The sequence below is a fragment of the Neoarius graeffei genome, chromosome 18 (assembly GCF_027579695.1).
Source record: "Neoarius graeffei isolate fNeoGra1 chromosome 18, fNeoGra1.pri, whole genome shotgun sequence".
Taxonomy (NCBI): Eukaryota; Metazoa; Chordata; class Actinopteri; order Siluriformes; family Ariidae; genus Neoarius; species Neoarius graeffei.
Window position 1 is genome coordinate 30,192,956 of NC_083586.1, and position 26,120 is coordinate 30,219,075.

General features: G+C 40.3%; 1 protein-coding gene across 1 annotated transcript in view; it reads right to left on the reverse strand.

Annotated features, from left to right (window-relative positions):
• The window catches only part of LOC132866696 (transmembrane protein 255B), a 55,633-nt gene extending 29,823 nt beyond the window's left edge, over positions 1–25,810 (reverse strand). Inside the window, exons 1-3 of the mRNA XM_060899480.1 lie at positions 25,765–25,810; positions 20,464–20,606; positions 17,351–17,413 (exon numbers count right to left, since the gene is read on the reverse strand). Of these exons, the coding sequence (XP_060755463.1) occupies positions 17,351–17,413; positions 20,464–20,606; positions 25,765–25,810 (252 nt within the window). The remainder of the gene's footprint in view (positions 1–17,350; positions 17,414–20,463; positions 20,607–25,764) is intronic.
• Between the last annotated feature and the right edge of the window lie 310 nt (positions 25,811–26,120).

Consider the following 26,120-nt stretch of genomic DNA (forward strand, 5'->3'; position numbering starts at 1 on the left):
CTAAACTTGAGCAACGTGTCTCCTCAGTCCCCAGACGTTTACAGACTGTTGTAAAGAGAAAAGGGGATGTCTCACAGTGGTAAACATGGCCTTGTCCCAACTTTTTTGAGATGTGTTGTTGTCATGAAATTTAAAATCACCTAATTTTTCTCTTTAAATGATAAATTTTCTCAGTTTAAACATTTGCTATGTCATCTATGTTCTATTCTGAATAAAATATGGAATTTTGAAACTTCCACATCATTGCATTACGTTTTTATTTACAATTTGTACTTTGGCCCAACTTTTTTGGAATCGGGGTTGTATATTATGTGTAGCATGCAGTGTCTTGCAAAAGTATTCATCCCCCTTGGTGTTTGTCCTGTTTTGTTGCATTACAAGCTGGAATTAAAATGGATTTCTGGAGGGTTAGAATCATTTCATTTACACAACATGCCTGCCACTTTAAAGGTGAAAACCGTTGTTTTATTGTGACACAAACAATAATTAAGATAAAAAAAAACCCCACAAATCTGGAGTGTGCATAGGTATTCACCCCCTTTCATATGAAACCCCTAAATAAGAGCTGCTCCAACCAATTCACTTCACAAGTTACATAATTAGTTGATTAAAATCCACTTGTGTGCAATTAAAGTGTCACATGATGTCTGTATAAATCAACCTGTTCTGGAAGGACCCTGACTCTGCTACACTACTAAGCAAGCAACATGAAAACCAAGGAGCCTCCAAACAGGTCAGAGACAAAGTTGTGGAGAAGTATAGATCAGGGTTGGGTTATAAAAATATCCCAAACTTTGAATATCCCACAGAGCACCATTAAATCCATTATAGCAAAATGGAAAGAATATGGAACCACTATAAACCTGACAAGAGAAGGCCGCCCACCAAAACTTTGCCCACCGGGCAAAGAGGGCATTAATCAGAGATCCAACAAAAACACTAAAGATAACACTGAAGAAGCTGCAAAGATCCACAGAGGAGATGGGAGTATCTGTCCATAAGACCACTTTAAGCCATACACTCCACAGAACGGGGCTTTATGGAAGAGTGGCCAGAAAAAAAAGTCATTGATTAAGAAAACACATTTGGAGTTTGCCCAACAGCATGTGGCAGACTCCTCAAACACATGGAAGAAGATTCTCTGGCTAAATGAGACTAAAATTGATCTTTTTGGCCATCATGGGAAACGTGATGCATGGCGCAAACCCATCACCCTGAGAGCACCATTCCTACAGTGAAGCATGGTGGTGGCAGCATCATGCTGTGGGGATATTTTTCATCTGCAGGGACAGGAAAGCTGGTCAGGACTGAAGGAAAGATGGATGGCACTAAATACAGGGCAATTCTGGAGGAAAACCTCTTTGAGTCAGCCAGAGGTTTGAGACTGGGATGAAGGTTCACATTCCAGCAGGACAATGACCCTAAACATACTGCTAAAACTACACTGAAGTGGTTTAAAGGGAAACATTTAAATGTCTGGAATGGTCTAATCAAAGCCCAGACCTCAATCCAATTGAGAATCTGTGGCATAACTTGAAGATTGCTGTACACCAACGCAACCCATCTAACTTGGAGTTGGAGCAGTTTTGCCTTGAGGAATGGGCAAAAATCCCAGTGGCTAGATGTGCTAAGCTAATAGAGACATACCCCAAGAGACTTGCAGCTGTAACTGCAGCAAAAGGTGGCTCTCCAAAGTATTGACTGATTTGATTTTTTTTTTTTTTTTGGGGGGGGGGGGGGGGGGAATACCTATATGCACACTCCAAATTTCTGTTTTTTCATCTTATTGTTTGTGTCACAATAAAACAACGATTTTCACTTTTAAAGCTGCAGGCATGTTGTGTAAATCAAAATGGTGCTCATCCTCCAAAAATCCATTTTAATTCCAGCTTGTCATGCGACAAAACAGGACAAACACCAAGGGGGATGAATACTTTTGCAAGACACTATGTATTTTTAGAGAAATATCAGTTAATTAGCTATAGGTGCTATAGCAATTGGAATCTGTTGCTGTTAACTCTCAATATGATTCCAAAGAGCCGTCACCGCCAGTGAAGGAAACCATCATTAGGTTGAAAATTCAACATACCACACCTAGGTGTGGCCAAATCAACTATTTTTTAAACATTCTTAAAAAGAAAGAACTCTCTGGTGAGCTCAGGGACACCAAAAGGCCTGGAAGACCACAGAAAACAACTGTTGTGGGTGATCAAGATGGCATGGGTTAACCTCTAGAATGGATCATTTTAACTGTTTGGGCTTGGACTCTAGAATTGTTAAATTAGGTTGTGTTGGTGACGTGGTAACATTAAGAATAACAAGTAGGTATTAGAGATGTTAATGTCAGGCTTCCACACTATACCGTATTATTTTGATTCTTAAGGCATGGATTAAACATTCGACGATACCACTGAATCTGCTTCACTGAACTGCGTTGAATTTATGAATGATGACGGCACAGAGAAGCACTATTTAAAGTATCAATATTTTTTACACACCAGTTGTCTGTCCCTTTTCAATAATAATCCATTTGTAATCTATAATAACTGTTGCCTCGATTCATTTCAATCTTTGCCTTTTGAACTGATCCAACTCGATCCAACTTTTCCATTTTCTAATTATTGTGGTACAGCAGAGGAGCGCAAGATGATATGTGGTCTCGCCAACATGCTATCGGACACGAGCGATCTGGCAGTAGCATGATAGGGCTTGTTGCGCGTTAATGTGCAAGACAGACCCACTGCTCCTCAATGTAACTCGGGTGGAGAATTAGGAGTATTCACCCAAACTACTGTCCGCATAAAAGTGTGATCGTATAAGCAAGATGTTACACGAGTGAGTACATACAGTGCACCATATCAGTGTGTATGAGAATGTAACCAAATACCACACATGCTTACACACAAACACTGCACCTCTGTGTGGGTATGTATGTGGATCAGCGTGGGCATGTGGCAGAGTCTACACCATTAAATTTTAAGAGGTATTCTGGGACTTGTGCCAAGATGGTGGGCACAGAGAACAGCTCCTTAAATCATACACAGAGGTCTCAACAAACACACTTGGATCCACTTGGATCCACACTTGGATCCTAAACCCCGGTCACTATGTTACCAAAGCACAGATTAAAATAACACAGTTTTTAAAAGATTAAGAAGCCTTGAATTATGCAAGAAGCATTGAGCGTGTGTTGTTGTAAGAGTATATGTTCGGGGTGATGTGTCAGTGGAACACTGTGTGCTTTTCTAAATTCCTCAGAAATTTGTTTCAGTGGAGAAGGAGGGTGACACAGCGATATGGCAACTCAGGTTACACTAAAGCCAGTCACCATTAATTAATTAAAGGATGACTCCGTTACTGCAGGTGATTAAGGAAGGACACTGGCCTACATTTATTACAATCCATAGTAACAATACATTCCCTTCAGATTTGTGTTTCATACAGAAGATTAATATAATACTGTATCATGTTTAGTTTTGGAATTCTATTGAGAGAAAATCAGAAACAGCAACATGTCTGATTTTGCTTCATCCAGAACCCGAGTACTATATTACATTTCCTACATTTCCAACATGATATTTTATTTTAACAAATTACTAGCTTTAGTTGACGTCTATCTTTGGGCAATTGTGCAAGCAGGAAAAAAAAAAGACAGGAATAACATTCACTCACTGTATTGTGTTTAACAATATACAGCTCTGGAAAAAAAATTAAGAGACCACTTAAATTTTTTCTTAAATCAGCATCTCTATGTATGGCAGCCATTTCATTCCAGTGTCCGTGTTGGAATTCAGACACAAGCACACTTCATTTTACGTCATGAGGTAGTGATTAGGTGATCGCCTGAACCAAATCTTATTTAACAAGGAAAAGTATAAAAACCACTGCTGTGGTCATCACTATCCTCTTGCAATAGGACCAGTCTGGATGGCAAAAACAGAGCAAGTAATACCTTAAATTTAACTGGAATACAAAAATATCTATTCATCATGCCAAAAGATTCAAAACAAAAAGCTTTGAGTGAGAAAAAGAAAGGTTCAATTCTGGCTTTACTGGCAGAGGGATACAGTGAACATCAGGTTGCTTCCATCCTCAAAATTTTAAAGATGGCAGTTCATAAGAACAAGGTCAAGCAGCAGACGCTGGGGACAAAAAAAAAAAAAGTTACAGACTGGCAGAGGGTGAAAACGACTCTCCATTGACTGGGATGATCGTCATTCAACAACCGTAGGATGACATCAAGTGACCTACAAAAAGAATGGCAAATGGCAGCTGGGGTTAAGTGCACGGCAAGGACGCTTTGAAGCAGGCTCTTCTGGGTGAGGCTGAATTCATGCAAAGCGAGAAAAAAGCCCTTCATCAATGAGAAGCAAAGAGGAGCCAGGCTGAGGTTTGCTGAAGACCATAAGAGCTGGACTGTAGAGGACTGGAGTAAGGTCATCTTCTCTGAGAAGTCCAATGTTCAGCTTTTCCCATCACCTGGTCGTCTAATGGTTAGACGTACCCCTTTTCCACCAAATCAGTTCCAGGGCTGGTTTGGGGCCAGTGCTGGTGCTGGTTCACAACTTGTTCAACTTGCGAGCTAGCTGAGAACCAGTTTGCTTTTCCATAGCTCGCGGTGCTAAGGGGAGCCACGTCATTACGTCACTGTATACATCAGTTACATCGCTGTGTTTGCATAAACCTTGGCATGAACATCGAAGCAACAACAATATGGAGAAGAAGAAGCAGCAACAACAACAATAATGGATGACTTCACGTTTGTACAGCTGCTGCTTCTGGCTTTACGGTGCTTCATTGGGATCAGAAAACGGCAGATCCAATATGTTTGTCTTGATCGGCTTGGTCCGCGTAGCACCCTCCAGTTTCGCCTGGACTTCATCTGTGGACCATATCGCTAGGAGACAGGTTGTCTCCTCCACAGACCACCGGTGCTTTACTGCATCCATGATATCTCGTCGCTTAAAAATGGTGACCTTTCGCGGTCTTGCTATTGTTGTTGGTCTTAACAACTCCGCCCCCCCGCTGACGTAAGCAGTTCTTTCCTCTGGCCCAGCAAAGAGCTGGTGCTAGCCTGGAACCGGTTTTTCTGGCCCCAGAGCCAGTTCTTTGTCAGCGGAAACAGAAAACCCAGTTCCAAACTAAGCACTGGCCCCGAACCAGCCCTGGAACTGATTTGGTGGAAAAGGGGCAACGGAGACCTGGAGAGGCCTACAAGCCACAGTGTCTCGCACCCATTGTGAAATCTGGTAGAGGATCAGTGATGATCTGAAGGTGCTTCTGCAAGGCTGGAATGGGGCGGATTTGTGTTTGTGAAGGACACATGAATCAAGCCATGTCCAAGGTTATCCTGGAAGAAAACTTGCTTCCTTCTGCTCTGACAATGTTCCCTAACTCTGAGGTTTGGGTTTTCCAGCAGGACAATGCTCTATACCACACAGCCAGGTCAATCAAGGTGTGGATGGAGGACCACAAGATCAAGACCCTGTCATGGCCAGCCCAGTCTCCAGACCTGAACCCCATTGGAAAACCTCTGGAATGTGATCAAGAGGAAGATGGGTGGTCACAAGCCATCAAACAAAGCTGAGTTGATTGAATTTTTGCACCAGGAGCGGCATAAAGCCACCCAAGAGCAATGTGAAAGACTGGTGGAGAGCATGCTAAGATGCATGAAAGCTGCGATTTAAATGTCAGGGTTATTCCGCCAAATATTGAACTCATCCTAAGTTCAAACATTAGTACTGTGTTGTTTAAAATTGAAACTTATCTTGATTTCTGTGCATTATTCAAGGTCTGAAAACACGTCATTTTTTAAAAATTTTGACCAGTTTTCATTTTCTGCAATTAAATGCTCTAAGTGACAATATTTTTATGTGGAATTTGGGGAAAATGTCAGTAATTTATGGAATAAAACAAAAAAAGTGTTTATGTTTCTCAAACACATACCTATAAATTGTAAAACCAGAGAAACTGATAATTTTGCAGTGCATTTTTTCCCCAGAGCTGTATGTAAACAATGTATCTACATCTGTGGATAATCTCACCTGGATACCATGGAGTTGTACCGAAGATCTGCTGCTATAATCTTAAACACATCCTTTCAACACTTCCTTTATCTTGTACACGTGTACACTAATGATTTATAATCTTGCTATCTGATGTCACTCAGAAGAGGACAGGTTCCCTTTTGAGTCTGGTTCCTCTCGAGGTTTCCTCCTTGTGTTGTTTCAGGGAGTTTTTCCCTTTGCCACTCTCACTAGTAAAGTGACAATATTATTAGGACTTGTATCAAGAGTAAGTTGACTAGATAATGAACTGGAGAGAGAGAAGTGCTGTCTGTAAGGCATTAGCTAGACCAGGGGTTTTCAAAGTGTGGGAGAGTCAGGGCCTCTGCATGCTCTTGCGACAAGGCTTTCGCAGATAGCTTTTCGCAGACAGTTGTAATTTATCGTTGAGCGGGGAGTAATAGGCGTGCGCTAGGGCTGTGCCGATAGACGATGCCATCGTCCATCGACGATGGTGGTCATCCATCACGATGGAGAGCCACCATCGTGATACCACGCCCCCTCCTGTCATAAGCATGCATGTACGGTATCATCTGGGCCTATTTAACCTAAAAAGTTAGTTTTTTGTTAGTTTAGTTAGTTAGTTTTGTTTAATATATAAACATAACATAATTATATATAATTATATAAATCATTATAAAGTAATATCCTATTACCGCTTGTTCACGTAGGCTATGGTGCAGGGACGTGCTAGTGAACATAACATGTGGTTACACAAATACAGTATGCTACTAATAATAAATTTTGACTTCATTTTTTAGCCTACACTATACTTTTAATGTAAAATTTGTCATGTTGTTCAAACAAATAGCCACTATTAACGACTTCAGTCGGGAAATATTGCACCTTATCAAACGGCAGTGAAGCGCAGACTTCGGCAGAAGTCAAATAACTTTAATCTGGTAAATAGCCTACTTTCAGACACAAAATGGTCCACTCTAAGCCATAATGTCAAACCAAATGGAAGAATGAAGGTGATTCTGATAAATGTAAAGACAGTAAAAAAAAAAAAACAATATTAAATCATGATTTTAAAAGCTGGTGCAGTAATTCAAACACTAATAAATTGGAAAAATTAGCGCGTTCAAGTGCGCACTAAAGGCCGAAACGCATCTTCAATTGATATGGTGTAAATAAACAATGAGTAATAGCTTAAGTGTAGTTTCTTCGCATAGTTTGAATCCTAGTCTTTCATTGTTAGAGCTGATTAATATCTTGCCGTGATCAGTGAGTGCTCGGGGAGGTTCATTTCCACCTGCGCTTTGCGCAGCTCATTTCTCCGAAGCCAGCTGTGCGCAAACGCAGTGTTGACTGCTCGGCAAACTCCAAACGCTCGGTCTGTACTGGCCCTCTGTTGCGCAAGCGAGTTGGTTATGGCCAGGTTCAAATTGTGCCCAAAACAACTTAACCACGGCCATTTCAATTGCCTGATGGCTGCGACAATATTCGCCCCGTTGTTATGCAGTCGATCTTTTTCTCCTCTATTTTCCATTCGGCAAGTGTCTCGCGCAATGCGTCTTCTAAATTGTCCGCTGAATGTGTCTCTGGCATGAAACTCGTCTGCAGGCATTTGGACTGCATTGCCCACTCTCGGTCCACATAATGTACGGTAGCTGACATATAGGGCATCAATGTTGCAGCTGGACCACATATCCGTTATCAAGGCCAAATATTCCACATCACCTAGCGCTTTTTTTTCTTTACGTGCCAAAGCCTCGGATGAGTATCTAATACTTTTAATAATAATAATAATAATAATAATAATAATAATGTGGTATTAACCCCCCCGCCCACGATATGATCGTCCATCACGATGTTTGCACTGTAAACATCGTCGATGCCAATTAAGGGGACATCGCACAGCCCTAGCGTGCGCGATGTTATTCACCGCCACAACGCAAGGGGGCGCGAAGTCGCGAAATCGCTAGGAGTAGTTGGTGGGTGTGGTTAGTGGAGTGTTTATCCTCCGGTTACTTATAATGACTAGAACTGGAGTCGTATAGATGTACGTACTTCCTCACTTCCTCGATCAACCGCTCTTCGTGCTGCTCCATCTTCGCTCGTGTTTTTAAAAATGGCGGTCGTGAAAACAAACCAAACCGGGAAAGTAGGGAAGCGGAAGTGCGTGTACAGCGGATGTAGAGTGGACCAATCAGAGCCCTCTTGTCTGCGATGCTGTCTGCGAGGTTTCTGCGGTGGTCACAATTTTTGGGAGGTGCGCGCAGAGCGTCTGCGAAGGTGGGGGGGCTACGCAGATGCCATCTGCGACGCCGTCTGCGAGGACTGCGTTGTCAGCATAAATTGGCCTTCAGCCCCCCCTCAGAGAGCAAATAAACAACAGCGCCCCCCCACAATTTTTGTTGTTGCTATACTTAATGTTCCATTCGTATTTTTAAAAAAATGGTTGTTGTACACATTATTTTTTTCTTTTATACATTTTAAACATCTGTGCTTTTTGAAAACATCTTTTTTTACACACTTAAAACATCTGTGCTTTTTTAAAACATTTTTTTTTTACACATTTTAAACATCTGTGCTTTTTTTTTTAAAAACATCTTGTTTTACACATTTTAAACATCTCATAGCATCGTTAGCTAGCACCTCTTGGCAGACAACACACTGTGGCAGTGGAGCATCTTCAGATCCAGTCCATGAAAATCCAAACTTTAAATAATCGTGGTCATACTTCCTTCTTTTTTTGCTTGGCCCAGACTCTGTCTCCTCACTCACTGGAGCTTTAGGTACTAAAAATCGATCCATTTTGTCTCTGGCAAAGGCTAGCTGAAGTTCGCTAATGGGGCTTTTCCACTACCAACACGGCTGAGTTGGGCTGAGCCGTGCGGTGCTGAGTTGGACTGAGTCGAGCTGAGTGAGGCTGTTGGCGTTGCATTTCAACTACAACCGCGCTGAACCGTGCTGGCTGGAAGTGGGTGGACACATTGGGTGGAGTTAGCGAAAGTGGGTGGACGTCACGTGATGTCGTTAGGCGGCGCAAACAGTGACATCAGTGACCTTTTAAGCGGTAGTCTCACAACCTGGATAGTAAACAATAAACATGGAGGACATGGAGTCGTTAGTGTTGCTGGTCTTGGTGCTGTGGCTTGTTGTCACCGACAACGCCAACAGATACTGGCAAGAGCGTATAGATGAGGCGAGGCGCATAATTTGTCGTAATTCTTCTTCTTCCGGGTTTACGGTGTTTACAGATGGTGGTTCCCAGCATGCTCGCGGGGCGTGTGTGGGCATGTGAGGACACTCCTCCTCACCAATCAGTGCACAGGGGAGTGTCTCCTCACGCCCCTAGCCCCACTCGGCTCGGTTTGGCTCGCTTCAGCCTCACTCCAAAACCGTGCGAGTTTTGGGTGCTGAGTAGGGCTGAAGTGAGCTCAGTCGTGCTGCTCTGTGGTAGTCGAAACGCGAGCCGTGTTAGGCTGAAGTGAGCTGAAAAAGGGTAGTGGAAAAGGCCCATAAATGTCCGCAATAGTAACTTCAGCTGTGTTCACATATATACCAGTACGATAGTGGTATAACTGTATCGATACAAAGTATACCGGTACAGTTTAGTGCATCTGTCCACACTAGCGAGAAATGTTTGCGGTTTTCTTTCAAGGTAGTTGAAATGCGCGTGCACGAAATGTTTCCGTGGTTACCGAGTAACTTCCTTCCGAGAATATGGCGGATGAAACAACGTGTGTGTGCTTTTTGTTGTCAATGTACAGTCTGTATTTCTGGTGGTCATTTATTCAGTCGAATAGTATAAAACGCGCGAGGCAGTTGAGCATCGCTCATCTCCCCAAAGCTCCAACAAACACATAACTTTGTCTTTGCTCCATGTAGCTCCACGGTCGTTTTGAGCCATTTTGACGTTTTATTTACAGCTGGAAAGCACGGGCGTATTGTATTGTATTGTATTGTATGAATAACCCGGAAGAAGTAGGAATGGTTCATTGCGCATTATGTTTCTATCGATACAGAACCGCTTCATCTGTCCACACTACAGCGAAGGGCTACAGTACCGATACTGTACCGGTACGAAACCCATATACCCTGTCCACACTAGGGATTTTGTACTGATACGATACTACTTTTGTACCGCAACACCTGTCCACACTAGCAACTATACCGGTACTGTAGCGGTATAACTGTATCGGTACGAAACCCACAAATGTATGATTATTTATATGATTCGACTGAATAAATGACCACCAGAAATACAGACTGTACATTGACAACAAAAAGCACACACACGTTGTTTCATCCGCCGTATTCTCGGAAGGAAGTTACTCGGTAACCACGGAAACATTTCACGCACGCACATTTCAACTACCGTGAAAGAAAACCGCAAACATTTCTCGCTAGTGTGGACAGATGCACTAAGCTGTACCGGTATACTTTGTATCGATACAGTTATACCACTATCGTACCGGTATATATGTGAACACAGCTATACATTTGTGGGTTTCGTACCGATACAGTTATACCGCTACAGTACCGGTATAGTTGCTAGTGTGGACAGGTGTTGCGGTACGAAAGTAGTATCGTATAGGTACAAAATCCCTAGTGTGGGCAGGGTATTATTCTGGTTTATTTTTCCTCACGTTGCGCTCCCCCTGAAGAACTCTGGCGCCCCCTAGGGGAGGCGTGCCCCACACTTTGAAAAGCCCTGAGCTTGACAAACCATAAATTTTGCAGTATAAACAGTCAATGCTTCAAGGAACTCTTGTCAAAGGAACATAATTACGACACTAATTTTATTTTCTAGGATAAGTATTTGCCTTTAGCTTCTTAAACCAAGGAATCCTGAATGGCTCCAGACTTCCACACTTAGTTTAATCATTTTTCTCTGTTTTACGGAGTTACTGGATAAAAAGTCATCGGGTTTAGGAACTATAAAAGTGCATAAGAGGTGAAATTGGCCGCAATATGGAGTCTTAAAAACTGGGTAGCACCAAGAACGATTAAGCTTTAACTAAAGTTTATCTAAACGTCCTGCTGTAACATCTTTAAACCTTGTTAAAAATATTAAATATAGCACTTGTGATATCCTTTGGTAAGGTGAATTTAGATAAGTTGAGTATTAAATGACAAGTTTAATCATTTTGCGACTGTATTTTCTTTAAGATCAGAACTGAACGCACTTAGGGATGATATAATTAGGTGGACTACAATCCACCTGAAAAACCTGTCAGAGTTAAAGGGTTTGTTAGTTTTCACTCAGAAGGGAAGAACAAAATATTGATTACTATTATACATATGGCCCACTTTTTCCATGGAATAAAAACATTTATTTTTTTCGCGGTCCGGTTTCCATCAAATCCTGTGCTCTGATTGGCTGGCGAGCGGGTCCGTATCCTATGATACGGACCCCAGATATGGACCCCGGTTACAGACCTCTGGCGACTCGCTCGTTCACAACAACAACAAACACAGTAGCATTTTTTGTCAACGTTTATTTTCGCATTTCTCAGTATAATAGAATTAATTTTACAGCATGGATAGCGATAATGACAGTGTTCACAGCGAAAGCGAGTTTTACTACCCTGAGGAAGACAAAATAAAAGAAAACATTTCAAGAGAAAACTGAAAACCTGTAACTGTTGCTAACGCCGAACAAAAACATGGCTGAATCCTGAATGACTCCTATTTGTATAAATAGGGGACTACATAGGCGGCAAAATGTAGTTTTTTTCCTGCCATGGAAGTGCACTTGTATACCGTGGAGGGAGCAATTTGCATTACAGCCGTGAATGAGGATTCAAAATGCCGGCTAGCCTTGGCTTCGTTTTCCCTTTCGGACGCTCTCGTTTTCTGTTAGAATTTGGTAAAGAAAAAAATAAATATATTATTTACCAGCTTAAGGTCAGTCCGTATGGTGAAATACCGTGACCTCGGCCTTGAATACTGACCTCAGCCCAGAGGGCCTCGCTCAGTACTTTCAAGACCTCGGTCACGGTATTTCACCATATGGACCTCCCAGCTGGTAAATAACATATGTATTCTATTCCCTTCTGGCAGGTTTATTGATGGGATGCAATATTGTTACAATATTGCACATTGTCAAGACAACACGACGTCACGTGTCAGAGCTCATGCGAAGATCCAATGGCAACTTTTCTGTTGCGCATGTACACAATCATTTCTTCATCGGCCGGGAGAGAGAGAAGACGGGGTTAATTCAGTGCTTGGTTTAAGCACCAAATAAATAAACTGAAACTAAAAGACGCACTGAACACCCAAAAGGCTACCAAAACTTCATTATATATTCTTCATGCATATTTACAAGAGAAAAACATACCAATGGACATTGAAAAACTGGAAAAGAAACATCGGAGATGTAAAACTTCCGCGCTAGTGAGTAACTCGGACAGTTTGTACATAAACATGGCCGCGAGGTTTGCTTAATTAAAAGTGGAAGATGCGCTGAACTCCCGAAAGACTGGATATTCTTCATGCATATTTACAAGAGAAAAACATACCAACGGACATCGAAAAACTGGAAGAGAGAGCAGTAGTGGAAATATAAAGTTCTATTTGGAGGTGAGGAAAAGTGACAGAGACTTTTACAAGAGGACTTCACTCGTGGACTTCACTCAGCAAAGCCCTTTTGTTTTGAACAACTGTAATGGAACAATTAACTACGACCAAAAGTAACTGTGAACTTGAACTGTCTACCTGTATATAGCGTGTATACAAGTTGGGTTGTTGTTCAGGCTTTTTGGATTTGTACCATTTTTATTGTTAGAACTTTGACTTTGTACAGTACATTGAATTACATTCAATCAGAATCAGCATTCAATATTCGTAAGTTCCCCCGTTCTTAACTTCATCTCATCTCATTATCTCTAGCCGCTTTATCCTTCTACAGGGTCGCAGGCAAGCTGGAGCCTATCCCAGCTGACTACGGGCGAAAGGCGGGGTACACCCTGGACAAGTCACCAGGTCATCACAGGGCTGACACATAGACACAGACAACCATTCACATTCACACCTACGGTCAATTTAGAGTCACCAGTTAACCTAACCTGCATGTCTTTGGACTGTGGGGGAAACCGGAGCACCCGGAGGAAACCCACGCGGACACGGGGAGAACATGCAAACTCCGCACAGAAAGGCCCTCGCCGGCCACGGGGCTCGAACCCAGGACCTTCTTGCTGTGAGGCGACAGCGCTAACCACTACACCACCGTGCCGCCCCCGTTCTTAACTTATATCTGATATACCATGAAAAAAGTGGGCAGCACGGTGGTGTAGTGGTTAGCGCTGTCGCCTCACAGCAAGAAGGTCCTGGGTTCGAGCCCCGGGGCCGGCGAGGGCCTTTCTGTGTGGAGTTTGCATGTTCTCCCCGTGTCCGCGTGGGTTTCCTCCGGGTGCTCCGGTTTCCCCCACAGTCCAAAGACATGCAGGTTAGGTTAACTGGTGACTCTAAATTGACCGTAGGTGTGAATGTGAGTGTGAATGGTTGTCTGTGTCTATGTGTCAGCCCTGTGATGACCTGGCGACTTGTCCAGGGTGTACCCCGCCTTTCGCCCGTAGTCAGCTGGGATAGGCTCCAGCTTGCCTGCGACCCTGTAGAACAGGATAAAGCGGCTACAGATAATGAGATGAGACCATGAAAAAAGCCAGTCAATATTAATTAAATATTGACCTCAAGTGTAACATTGTGGCTGTTTACTTATTCAAACCAGTAAATTTATCAGCATTAAGGTTTTATTTAGAGTATAAGGGAAAAAATATCACTGATTTGTTAAACTATGTTGAAAATTAGGGGCGGCATGGTGGTGTAGTGGTTAGTGCTGTCGCCTCACAGCAAGAAGGTCTGGGTTCGAGCCCCATGGCCGGCGAGGGCCTTTCTGTGTGGAGTTTGCATGTTCTCCCCGTGGGTTTCCTCCGGGTGCTCCGGTTTCCTCCACAGTCCAAAGACATGCAGGTTAGGTTAACTGGTGACTCTAAATTGACCGTAGGTGTGAATGTGAGTGTGAATGGTTGTCTGTGTCTATGTGTCAGCCCTGTGATGACCTGGCGACTTGTCCAGGGCGTACCCCGCCTTTCACCCGTAGTCAGCTGGGATAGGCTCCAGCTTGCCTGTAGAACAGGATAAAGCGGCTAGAGATAATGGGATGAGATGTTGAAAATTAAGTGGTGTAATGCAACTCTAATTTCCTCAAATTAACACAGCCCTTTAAATGAAACCCTAGAAATACACGGGTAATAATAATTAAAGTGCCCATATACCGGTAAACAACGTCTGAGTAAATTATAAAGCTGATTATTGGCATGTGCTTGTGATACACATATCCATGCCTGCTCATTTGGAATTAAAACAGGCTTAAGGTTATATTTAACTCTGCTGTTGAGAAATGTTTGCGAGAAAAGCTTATTTGAAGTTGCCTCACTGAGAGAAAAGATGGATGCTGAAAGTTAAGCATCAGTGTTTTCTGGAAAATTCAGCCTTTCACCAATGTTAATATAATTTTCCTTCAGGCTCATATTTAAAGCCATTAACCAATGACAGTGGACATTGCTGACTGCATTTCGACTCGGGCAGATAACAAAGCAAGACCCATTTATTCTGTAATTTTATTTGTCATGTCTACCCAGGTAAAATGTTGTTTGCAATAAGATCCCTGCGTCGTTCAAGTGTAACACAATCATCCGGTGGCAGAAATAAACAGAAGTACCAAAATCAAATTGTGATCGATTCATGCGACATTGCAAATGACAATAATACTTTGGTCAGAAATAATCCTAAAGAGAAAAACGCGCACTGGAGAAAATGACTGAGAAAAATCAACCTGCATTATATAAAGTCGTTCAGCTTGAATTCATGTAAATGTATCGCTCGGATCTGGAGAAAATCAATGGCTTTATCTTATTCTTGCATTTTAAAAATAAAAAAGGGTGGAGTGTTTTCTTATTTAAATCACATCTGAATACCTTCTAACAGGAAATGATGGAGAACATATTACTTATTTACAGCAATCAAGGTTAATAAATTAATTACTGTACAATCATTGCCTTTCCTAGATAGAGTGAAAACACCTTTTGGGACAAAAGCATGTAAATTAATTCGTAAAACATTTACCGGTAAAAGTCTACTGTACAATAGAACATCTGAGGAAAAACAGAGCTTTTATATATATATATATATATATATATATATATATATATATATATATATATAAATAATGCCCTCCACAATTATTGGCACGCCTTGTTAAAAAAAAATAGCAAAAAGGGTTAGAAATAATTCCACCTTTTACTGAAGTCGCTTCATCTCACACTGAAAAAAAATGAGAAAAATCCAACTTTTCATTGAAATAAATTTATTCGGGGGGAAAAAAATCCCTCCTCAATAAATGATTATTTTCAACAACAAAAATATGTGTGCCACTAGTATTGGCACACCCGCATTTAATACTTTGTCCAACCTCCCTTTGCCAGTAAAACAGCATTGAATCTTCTTCTAGAACATTTTTTAAGGTTGGAGATACAGAGCAGGGCATCTGAGCCCATTCCTCTTTACACAATCTCTCCAGATCATCCAGAGTCCTCGGCCTTCTCTTGTGCTCTCTCCTCTTCAGCTCAGCCCACAGGTTTTCACTGGGGTTCAGATCAGGGGACTGAGATGGCCCTGGCAGAAGTTTGAGTCTGTGCTCAGCAAACCATTTTTGTGTTTGATTTGGACATATGCTTTGGATCATTGTCCTGCTGGAAGATCCAGTGACGACCCAGTTTTAGTTTCCTGGCAGAAGCAGACAGGTTTTGATTTAAAATGTCCTGGTATTTCCTGGAGTCCATGATGCCGTGTACCCGAAGATGATTTCCAGGGCCTTTTGGAAGAAAAACAGCTTCAAAACATCACAGAACTTCCACCGTATTTTACAGTTGGGCTCGGGTTCTTTTCATTATAGCCATCCTTCTTTTTAAGCCAAACCCACCTTGAGTGTTTCTTGCCAAAAAGCTCCATTTTTGTTCCATCAGACCACAGAACGCGGTTCCAGTCAAAGTTGTAGTAGCATTTCGCAAACTTCAGGCGCTTATGTTTGTGGTTCACTAACAGAAAAGGATTTTTTTGTGGCAGACCTTCCAAATAATCTGTTGGCATGGAGGTGGCGTCTGATGGTGCTTTTGGAGACTTGGAAACCAGAAGATTTTACTTTTTCTTGTAATTCACCAACATCAGTCCTTGGGGATTTTTTTTGTCTCTTTAACCATCATCCTCACTGTACATGGGGGCAAAATAAACTTGGGTCCTCTTCCAGGCGAGTTTGTCACAGTTCCAGTTGGTGTTCACTTTTTTATTATTGCCCTAACAATAGGGTGGCCTAGTGGTTAGCGTGTCTGCCTCTCGATCGGGAGATTGCAAGTTCTACTCACGGTCGGGTCATACCAAAGACCATCATAAAAATGGTGCCTTCTGGCAAGGCACGCTGCAATACAGATGTGAGTGGGGAGTCAAACTCTTGCGGTTACCAGAGGACTAGCCCCCCACTGTAACCCTAGCTATGTAACATAGACGAGAGGCCGAGGGCTACGAAACGGAGATCGGCGCCGCCAAACGTGCCATGAATGGTGTGGGAAGGACTTTGACTTGGCCTAACGGTAGAAATTTTCAGGCAAGTAGGCATTTCTTTTTATCACCATTCCCCAATTACGAAGGTCAACACACTTCATTTGGTATGTGTGCTCTCTTATCTTTCCCATGTTGGTGGATGATTAAGGGAATTTGTTCTCTGTGTCGCCTCATATTTGTTCCCCAGTTAATCAGGAAGTCATGGGTTACAGCTTGGAAGTTCCTACACACGCCAATCAAATCAAACATGTACAATTTAAATGGGAAACATGCTTCAGTTACATTGTGTTCATTATAATTTCCAAAGGTGCCAATAATAGTGGCGTGTGTTTTTGTTGAAAATTATTTCTTGATGAGGGATTTGCTTTTCTCTGAACACACACACGGCTCATACCTTATTATCATACAAGCCAAGTTACATAAAGACAACCTAAAATCAAAAATCTTGGGCATTTTTCCTTCACGATGTCACTTTTTTCCAAGTAAAACAGATTTGGGTAAAATGTGATGATTAATATTATTCATTTTTTCACTCTCACTGTATGCATGATGTAGTTACACATCAGTAGATGTTTAAAAGTAGACAAAAAAGTTATTACATTTAGATATAAGAGTTTTGCGATTGTGAAGGATAGGAAAGGTCAATTTAGATTTTTTGTGTGTGTGTTTAAAAACTATGTTCAAAACCATGAAGTGAACGAGCTGTTACTCACCATGGGTCTGCGATTCTCCACCACATTGAGCCCAACAATGCCCAAGAACGTCCCGAAGCTTAGCTACGAGAACAAAGGAAGAGTTTATAGAAAAAGTCAGTTTATAGACAGTTTGTTTTTAAGTCCTAAAAATCGATTGGCAATCCATTTGTTTATCTAAAGAAGAAATGACAGGACCTGCCTGAATCCCAGATCAAACACAACCCCACCTTCAGCAGTGAGTTCGGACAGCAGTCAACATGACAGTTGTGTCATCAATGAACGCAACAATTCCCCCCCCCCAAATTTCATGCCTTTTTAGGTGGGATTTTTTACACTTTTTATTGACACTGCTTATAATCTGTTTTGATAAGATTAATTTCCCATGTCTAAACATGCTCCATACATAAATTAATGCATGTAGCTTAATCTCCAGCTTAAATGTGGATATATTCAACCTACACATGCTCCAGACAGGTGCACCCATGGCACTGTGTCTGGAGCGCACTTTTGTTTTGATAACTCAAGGTCTTCCCCCAAAACACTGGCTCCTAACTGACTAGGAAAAAGAAATTTTGGCATGTGACTGGGGATATCCTAGTGCATTGTGGGATGTGTGCATGTGCAAATTTCAAACCATATTATACTACAGCTTGTTCAGTACTCAAACCATACAGCTGAACCATCAGTGAGTTGTGAAAATGTGTCACAAATTTTCCAGGTTTAAAAGGTCATAGGCAAGGATCGGAGATGAAACGTAGAATATCAACTTTATTGTCTAGAAGAACGACCCAAAAAGCTAATTCAATCTTCCTAGTGTCTAATTTGCACCCTAAAATTGAATAAAACTGTTAAAATATACTGTTTTGCCCAATTTCCGAAGGTTTGTTTACATCTCATTTACGCGCACTTTCACCGCCAGGGGACCGTCGTCGTGACGTCATTTAAGCCAAACAGACTGGGAGCAGTTCTGTTTTTACTTGCGAACCGAGTAAACGTGTACGGACTTTGGTCGTGAGAGGTTGTGTAAAATGTCTGATAGCGATTTTGAAGTAGGAACTCTCCAAATTAAATATTGAGAGGTGAAACCATGTATGTATGAACCGATGGCCGTTGCAAAGCAATCGGTGAATGTGGCTCACTGGTTTGACCGTGCGGCCTCGGAATCGGACAGTGACTCGGCCGACTCTGATCGCGGTGACCCCGGACCTCAACAAGACTCACGCCCAAACTATTTATCCTGGTAATTATAATAAATTCTTACTTTCGTCGTAATACTAAATAAGAGCCCTTTTGTAGAATAATTAAACCGCCCTCCCTAGTGGATATACGGTAGGTAACGATTACTGGACAGTGCACCGGTAAGCCACCTTAGCCTGCCATCCACAGCATTATACTATTTATAGCCTACTCTAAGCGAGGAAATATCCCTTTGTCTCATTTCCACAATGATTGTACAGGATCCCTCAGGATTCTTGACTTGTCAGTTGCAAGCAAGCAAAATGTTTACCTCCAATCTTCTTTTTGCTTGAGCGTTGCTGCTCCGTTTCTTCTTTGACTGCTTGATTTTGTTTCATGCGCACAATCCACTTGCTCCGCCTTGTCTCCTCTTCCGGAAAAAGCCAACCCACTCACTCCGCCTCTTCTCCTTTTTCGGGAAAAGCCAACCCTCTCGCTCCGCCTCTTCTCCTTTTTCAGAAAAAGTCAACCCACTCGCTCCGCCTCTTCTCCTTTTTTGGAAAAAGCCAATCCTCTTGCTCCACCTCTTCTCCTCTTCTGGAAAAAGCCAATCCACTCGCTCTGCCTCTTCTCCTCTCTCGGAAAAAGGTAAAAACTTCTTCCTGAACCGGTCCCGTTGTTACAGTTCACTGCACAACAATAAGGCATGGGGTTTTTCTTTGGAAATTCCTGAACGCACGTCTGCACTCAAGCCGAACGGCAATGCAAGTAAACGGAAGTGGACTCAACTCAAGCGGTTTGTTTGGCTTAAATGACGTCATGCGCCGAGTGGTCACGGAAATAGCCGAACAGAAATTCGCCACGATCCGCGCTAACTTATTTTAATTATTACTTATTAAAAATACTTCTTGGGACCAGAAGAAAATTACAGAGGGTTTTTTAACATATAAAGTTTCAAATGTGCATAAAATTAAAACCATTGCCTATGAGCTTTAAAAAATAAATAAATAAAATAAATAAATAAATAAATAAATAAATAAATGTAATGAGACAGACTGATCTCTTGTGCCCAATACGGTGCCTTCATTTCAATTATTTAAGCTGAGGAACCAGCGTTTTGCCACTTCTGAACACCAGCAACCTTGTTTCAGAATCATCAGTTATATGCAAATGAGGTTAAATACACCAAGATATTTCCTTCATGGTGTTTATAGCCACATTTTAAATGACTGCCAGAAGCATGGTTTGGCTACTGAAAACATTTTCAGTTGAACTTACTGGCAGAATATAAGATTTATTTATTTAAATTTTTTTTACATAATTTAAGCCTAATTAACGGATGTATGCAAATTTGCTTGTATATGCAAATTAGCTGGTTGAGATACTTGAAAGATGTTCATGGCCCACAGAAACTTCCAGATATTATTCTAGCAATAAAATAAAATGAAAACCTATCTATTTTACCATTTATCCTCATAAACCGTCTGTAAATTAGATAATTTTATGCTAATTAGTCTCATTAATTATGCACAGAAGTAAAAAATAAAATAACAAAATTGAAACACCTGGCTTCTGTAGCGAAAAACAATGTAGCACAGAAAACTGTCAAATTTGGCGATTTAGTAACAAAAGTAGACCAGTTTTACTCCCAGAATTAGCACTTTTTTCTTTAAAAAAAAAAATTGTTCCTTGCTAATTGCCCATTGTTTTATACAGGCCCACTTCTCTGAAAAGAACAATATTCGAAACCTAAAAATGTCCATGAAACTGAACCACTGGACCAATTTGCCTGAGTTTTCTTTAATTAATCCGCATATTTCAAAGATGAATAATTTATCAGTTTTACTCCTCTTGGCCATACTTCAAATTTCTGTCTGAACTCCCCACCTACAGTTCACATCCCTTACACTGATGACACTAGAAGAGATGGCGCTTGTTCAGATGGTGTTACTCACTATGATGCCGGAGTAATAACCAGACACTGCCACGTTTCCAGTGCGGGTTGCAGCCAGGAGGCCGATCAGCAGGATGATGATGGACAGAGCGTGTAAAACCACGGTGCACCACATCACTGTGCAACGTCTCTTTGAGTACTGCTCTGTGGGATCATTCAACAAAACACACTCAGTAACTTCCAAACATCTGAGTCCACTACACAAAATAAGGTTCCTCAGTGTTTTTTTTTTATAAGTTATGAGCTTTAGCTTTCTAAAAGGTTTTACTTCAAACATTTCCTAAAAGGGATGTATGGTTCTGCATACAATCTTTAAGGGTTTTCCAAATGGTTCTACCACGAACATTTTTTTAAAGGAGAACACTCCCCTGTTGGGTTTAAATACAGACTTGAAGGGCTCTTCAATGAGGTTTTACTGGGAACCTTTTCTCAAAAGAGAACAGAAATCAGAGAGAGAGACACAAAAAAACTGGGATTTTACATACAAGAAGTTGCCTTCTGTATACAGTGTCTTGCAAAAGTATTCATCCCCCTTGATGTTTGTCCTGTTTTGTCGCATTACAAACTGGAATTAAAATGGATTTTTGGAGGGTTAGCGTCATTTGATTTACACAGCATGCCTACAGCTTTAAAGGCGCAAATAATTGTTTTATTGTGACAAACAATAATTAAAAAAACAGAAATCTGGAGTGTGCATAGGTATTCACCCCCTTTCGTATGAAACCCCTAAATAAGAGCTGCTCCAACCAATTCACTTCATAAATCACATAATTAGTTGATTAAGATCCACCTGTGTGCAATCAAAGTGTCACATGACCCATCACATGATGTCTGTATAAATCAACCTGTTCTGGAAGGACCCTGACTCTGCAACACTACTAAGCAAGCAACATGAAAACCAAGGAGTCTCCAAACAGGTCAAAGTTGTGGAGAAGTATAGATCAGGGTTGGGTTATAAAAATATCCCAAACTTTGAATATCCCAGGGAGCACCATTAAATCCATTATAGCAAAATGGAAAGAATATGGCACCACTACAAACCCGACAAGAGAAGGCCGCCCACCAAAACTCACAGACCGGGCAAGGAGGGCATTAATCAGAGATGCAACAAAGACACCAAAGATAACACTGAAGGAGCTGCAAAGATCCACAGCGGAGATGGGAGCATCTGTCCATAGGACCACTTTAAACCGTACACTCCACAGAGCACGGCTTTATGGAAAAGTGGCCAAAAAAAAAGTTATTGCTTAAGAAAACACGTTTGGAGTTTGCCCAACAACATGTGACAGACTCCCCAACCACATGGAAGATGATTTTCTGGTCAAACGATAACTTTTTGGCCATCACGGGAAACGCCATGTGCGGCGCAAACCCAACACCCTGAGAACACCATTCCTACAGTGAAGCATGGTGGCGGCAGCATCATGCTGTGGGGATATTTATCATCTGCAGAGACGGAAAGCTGGTCAGGACTGCTGGTCAGGACTGAAGGAAAGATGGATGGCACTAAATACAGGGCAATTCTGGAGGAAAACCTCTTTGAGTCAGCCAGAGGTTTGAGACTGGGATGAAGATTCACGTTCCAGCAGGACAATGACCCTAAACATACTGCTAAAGCTACACTGGAGTGGTTTAACGAGTGTCTTGGAACGGCCTAATCAAAGCCCAGACCTCAATCCAATTGAGAATCTGTGGCAGAACTTGAAGATTGCTGTACACCAACACAACCCATCTAACTTGAAGGAGTTGGAGCAGTTTTGCCTTGAGGAATGGGCAAAAATCCCAGTAACTAGATGTGCTAAGCTAATAGAGACATACCCCAAGAGACTTGCAGCTGTAATTGCAGCAAAAGGTGGCTCTTACAAAAGTACTGACTTTTTTTTTTGGGGGGGGGGATACCTGTGAACACTCCAGATTTCTGTTTTTTCATCTTAATTATTGTTTGTGTCACAATAAAACAACAATTTGCACCTTTAAAGCTGTAGGCATGTTATGTAAATCAAATGGTGCTAACCCTCCAAAAATCCATTTTAATTCCAGCTTGTAAAACAGGACAAACACCAAGAGGGATGAATACTTTTGCAAAACACTGTACAGTGTTTAAAGGTTCCTCCATACGAGAGAAAAAAAAACTGAAAAAATGTAAAATTTGTTAACCTTTTTTCTAGATTTGTTTTAAATATATCATTCAGCAAATACATGCTGAATCATATAAATGTCACAGATTAATAATTTTTTTTCAAAATATCACCATTATGTGATAGATTTTTTTTTCCAGTTTGAGAAATCCTTGAAATAAACAAATTGAGTATTTAAATAATCAGGTACAGTCGAGGTGACGCAAGATGTTAACAGAGCGGTACAGTACATTTCAATTTATAATTTTGGGAGATGTATTAAGCAAGTATTGGAGTACTTTTCTTTTTAAAAGACCTACTGCCATTCAAACAATAGGCAGGCATTAAATATTGACCAACATCTGGCACGGACTCCGCTTCCTCCTCGACTGGCATCCTCCTCCTCCTTATAGCATTCAGGTCTTTTTTCTTTTTCTAACTTATACTCAGGAATGAGAGTCTCGTTATTTATGACTACCAATAACAGTAGTCGCTGTGAATTCAGACATTTGGACTGTATTGGAACTACGGCTTGACTAAAGGTGGGGATGTGAGGAGATGATGATGATGATGATGATGATGATGATGATGATATTCTCCCAAAAACAATCCTGCAGCCCCAAAATTATCCATATTAATCCATGATCCCTGTTTTTCTCCTTGGGATTAATGTTAAGTTTCTTCAGATATCATTCAATGCATAAGTCGCTTTGGTTGTCAAATCAGGTGCAGTCGAGGTGACGCAAGATATTAATACAGCTGTAAATTTCAGTTAATAATCTCGGTAGATGTATTAAGCACTAAATTTTAATCATGTCACATTAACACTGCAACTAACTGATTCATAGCTACCATGCTCCAGGGTAAACTGGCGGGTTTCCCATCACTTCATTGCACCAATATCTAGATAGATACACATCTATACTTTCGAAAATATGTACAATTAGACCAGCATGACAAAGTTTTATATCATGCAGATGTGGATTATCATCAGCGCTCCTTAATATCATGATCATATTCCAGAGGTAAAAGGTAAAGTCTCAGATAACAACATAATACACGAGTAAATCACATATCTCTGATGTACCACATCTAACTCAACATGTTTAAAACAAACCCATCTACACTGAAAATTATTCTCACCAGAGCCACAATACATAAATGTGGTATCATACTGCTTCGGTCACATTTGAAAATAAGATGAATGTTGCATTTAAACAACTCAAAATAAGCAAAAATACATCTTATTAGGTTTACATTGTTTGTAAATGCATCTAAACCAGATGTTTATAAATGGACACATGGTTAATGGAGTTAAATGTTTATGTAGTTATAATTGCATACATACACAAAAAATCATATATATATATATATATATATATATATATATATATATATATATAGAGAGAGAGAGAGAGAGAGAGAGAGAGAGAGAATAAATGTGTGTAATATATAAAATGTGTGGATGTGTATAAATGTGTGTGTAATATTAATGTGTGTGTGTGTAAAATTTTATATATATATATATATATATATATATATATATATATATATATACACACACATATATACAAATTTTATAATATATATTACACACACACACACACACACACACATATATATATATATATATATATATATATAGAGAGAGAGAGAGAGAGAGAGAGAGAGAGAGATACACATATATACATATACACAAATTTTATAATATATATTACACACACACACACACATATATAGAGAGTATAAATGTGTGTAATATATAAAATGTGTGTGTGTATAAATGTCTGTGTAAAATGTGTGTATATATACATATACACACATTTTATATAATATATATTACACACAAACACACATTTATATATGAGTGATTCCACGCTTATGGGTACTGAAATGGGGACATGAACTTATTTTTAAAAATTCACCTAAAACCATTTCTTTTTTTACCATCAGGTCACAAAACATGTAATCTTTAATGAATGATATGTTAAAAGATGACTTTAATTTTCTGAAATGTAATAAAAACATATTTATATGCCAAAGTCAAGCCTATGAGTTCCAAAATGATGTCTGTTCCATTACTTCTGTTACGATTGTCCATCTCGCGTCTGTTACAAATTAATTACAATCTAGCTATATACCATGCTAATCTTATTGAAAGAATGTGTATGTTTATTCTACTACACATGTTTATTAATTATATTTGCTAAAACATCACCTTCCTATGTTTCAAAAAGTAATTCTACATTGTTAAAATTGAGAATATATATGTCCACAACACTTCTGTTACATTCTGACTTTGGCATATAAATATGTTTTTATTACATCTCAGAAAATTAAAGTTATCTTTTAACATATCATTCATTAAAGATTACAGGTTTTGTGACCTGATGGTAAAAAAAAAAGAAATGGTTTTAGGTGAATTTTTAAAAATAAGTTCATGTCCCCATTTCAGTACCCATAAGCGTGGAATCACTCATAGATAGATAGATAGATAGATAGATAGATAGATAGAGTGTATAAATGTATGTAATATTAATGTGTGTGTAAAATTTTATATATATATGTGTGTAATATATAAAATGTATGTGTATAAATGTGTGTAATATTAATGTGTGTGTAAAATTTTATTTATATATATATATATATATATAGAGAGAGAGAGAGAGAGAGAGAGAGAGAGTATAAATGTGTGTAATATATAAAATGTATGTGTATAAATGTGTGTAATATTAATGTATGTGTTTTATATATAAACATTTTATATATTATATATTACACACATTTATACACATACACAACACATTTTAAATATATTATATATAAATAAATGTTAGACCTGCATTAAAAAAAGTCTTCAAAAGCAAAAGAAGCATAAATATTGTGTTTTAACACACAATACTTTTATTTCTAATTCAATGTGGTTACAAATGCTCAATAACCAACAGAGTCTTTAACTTCCTGAGGTGAGCAAGATGAAGTGTTTAAATACCAACGAGTCTTAGTTTTACCGAGAAGAGAAAAAAACAACAAAACCCCCTAAGGTTGAGAAATGATTTCGGGCTTTTACTCGGAGTGAGAACGGTACAGTGTGCTGGACAATGAGCCTCAGTGCAGACACACAGTGAGTCCGGCTGAGCTGAACAGCAGAGTGAGTGAACGCAGCACGGTCCCCAGCCGCTTACCTGCAGGCTCCGGGTCTGAGCTCGGCGAGCTGGAGGGCTGCTGCATCTTTCAGGGGCTTCAGACGCCAAAACAGGGGAAAATCTCAAGCAAAAAGTTTTTAAATATAAGAAAAAGATGTTATTTTTCTTCTCCGGTAGAGTTTTCGGATAAAGCCGAGGCTGGGGTGTGTGTGTGTGCGTGTGTGTGTTCCTCCAGCAGGTGTGCTGCTGATTAACTGATACTCGGGGTGCGTTCACAAACCCCGCTACTGTTAAACACCACACAGAGGCGACACCTCACGGCTAAAGCCATGCATTTACCAAACTTCCTGCTATATAATACACTAGTGCATCTCAAAACATTCGAATATTGTGAA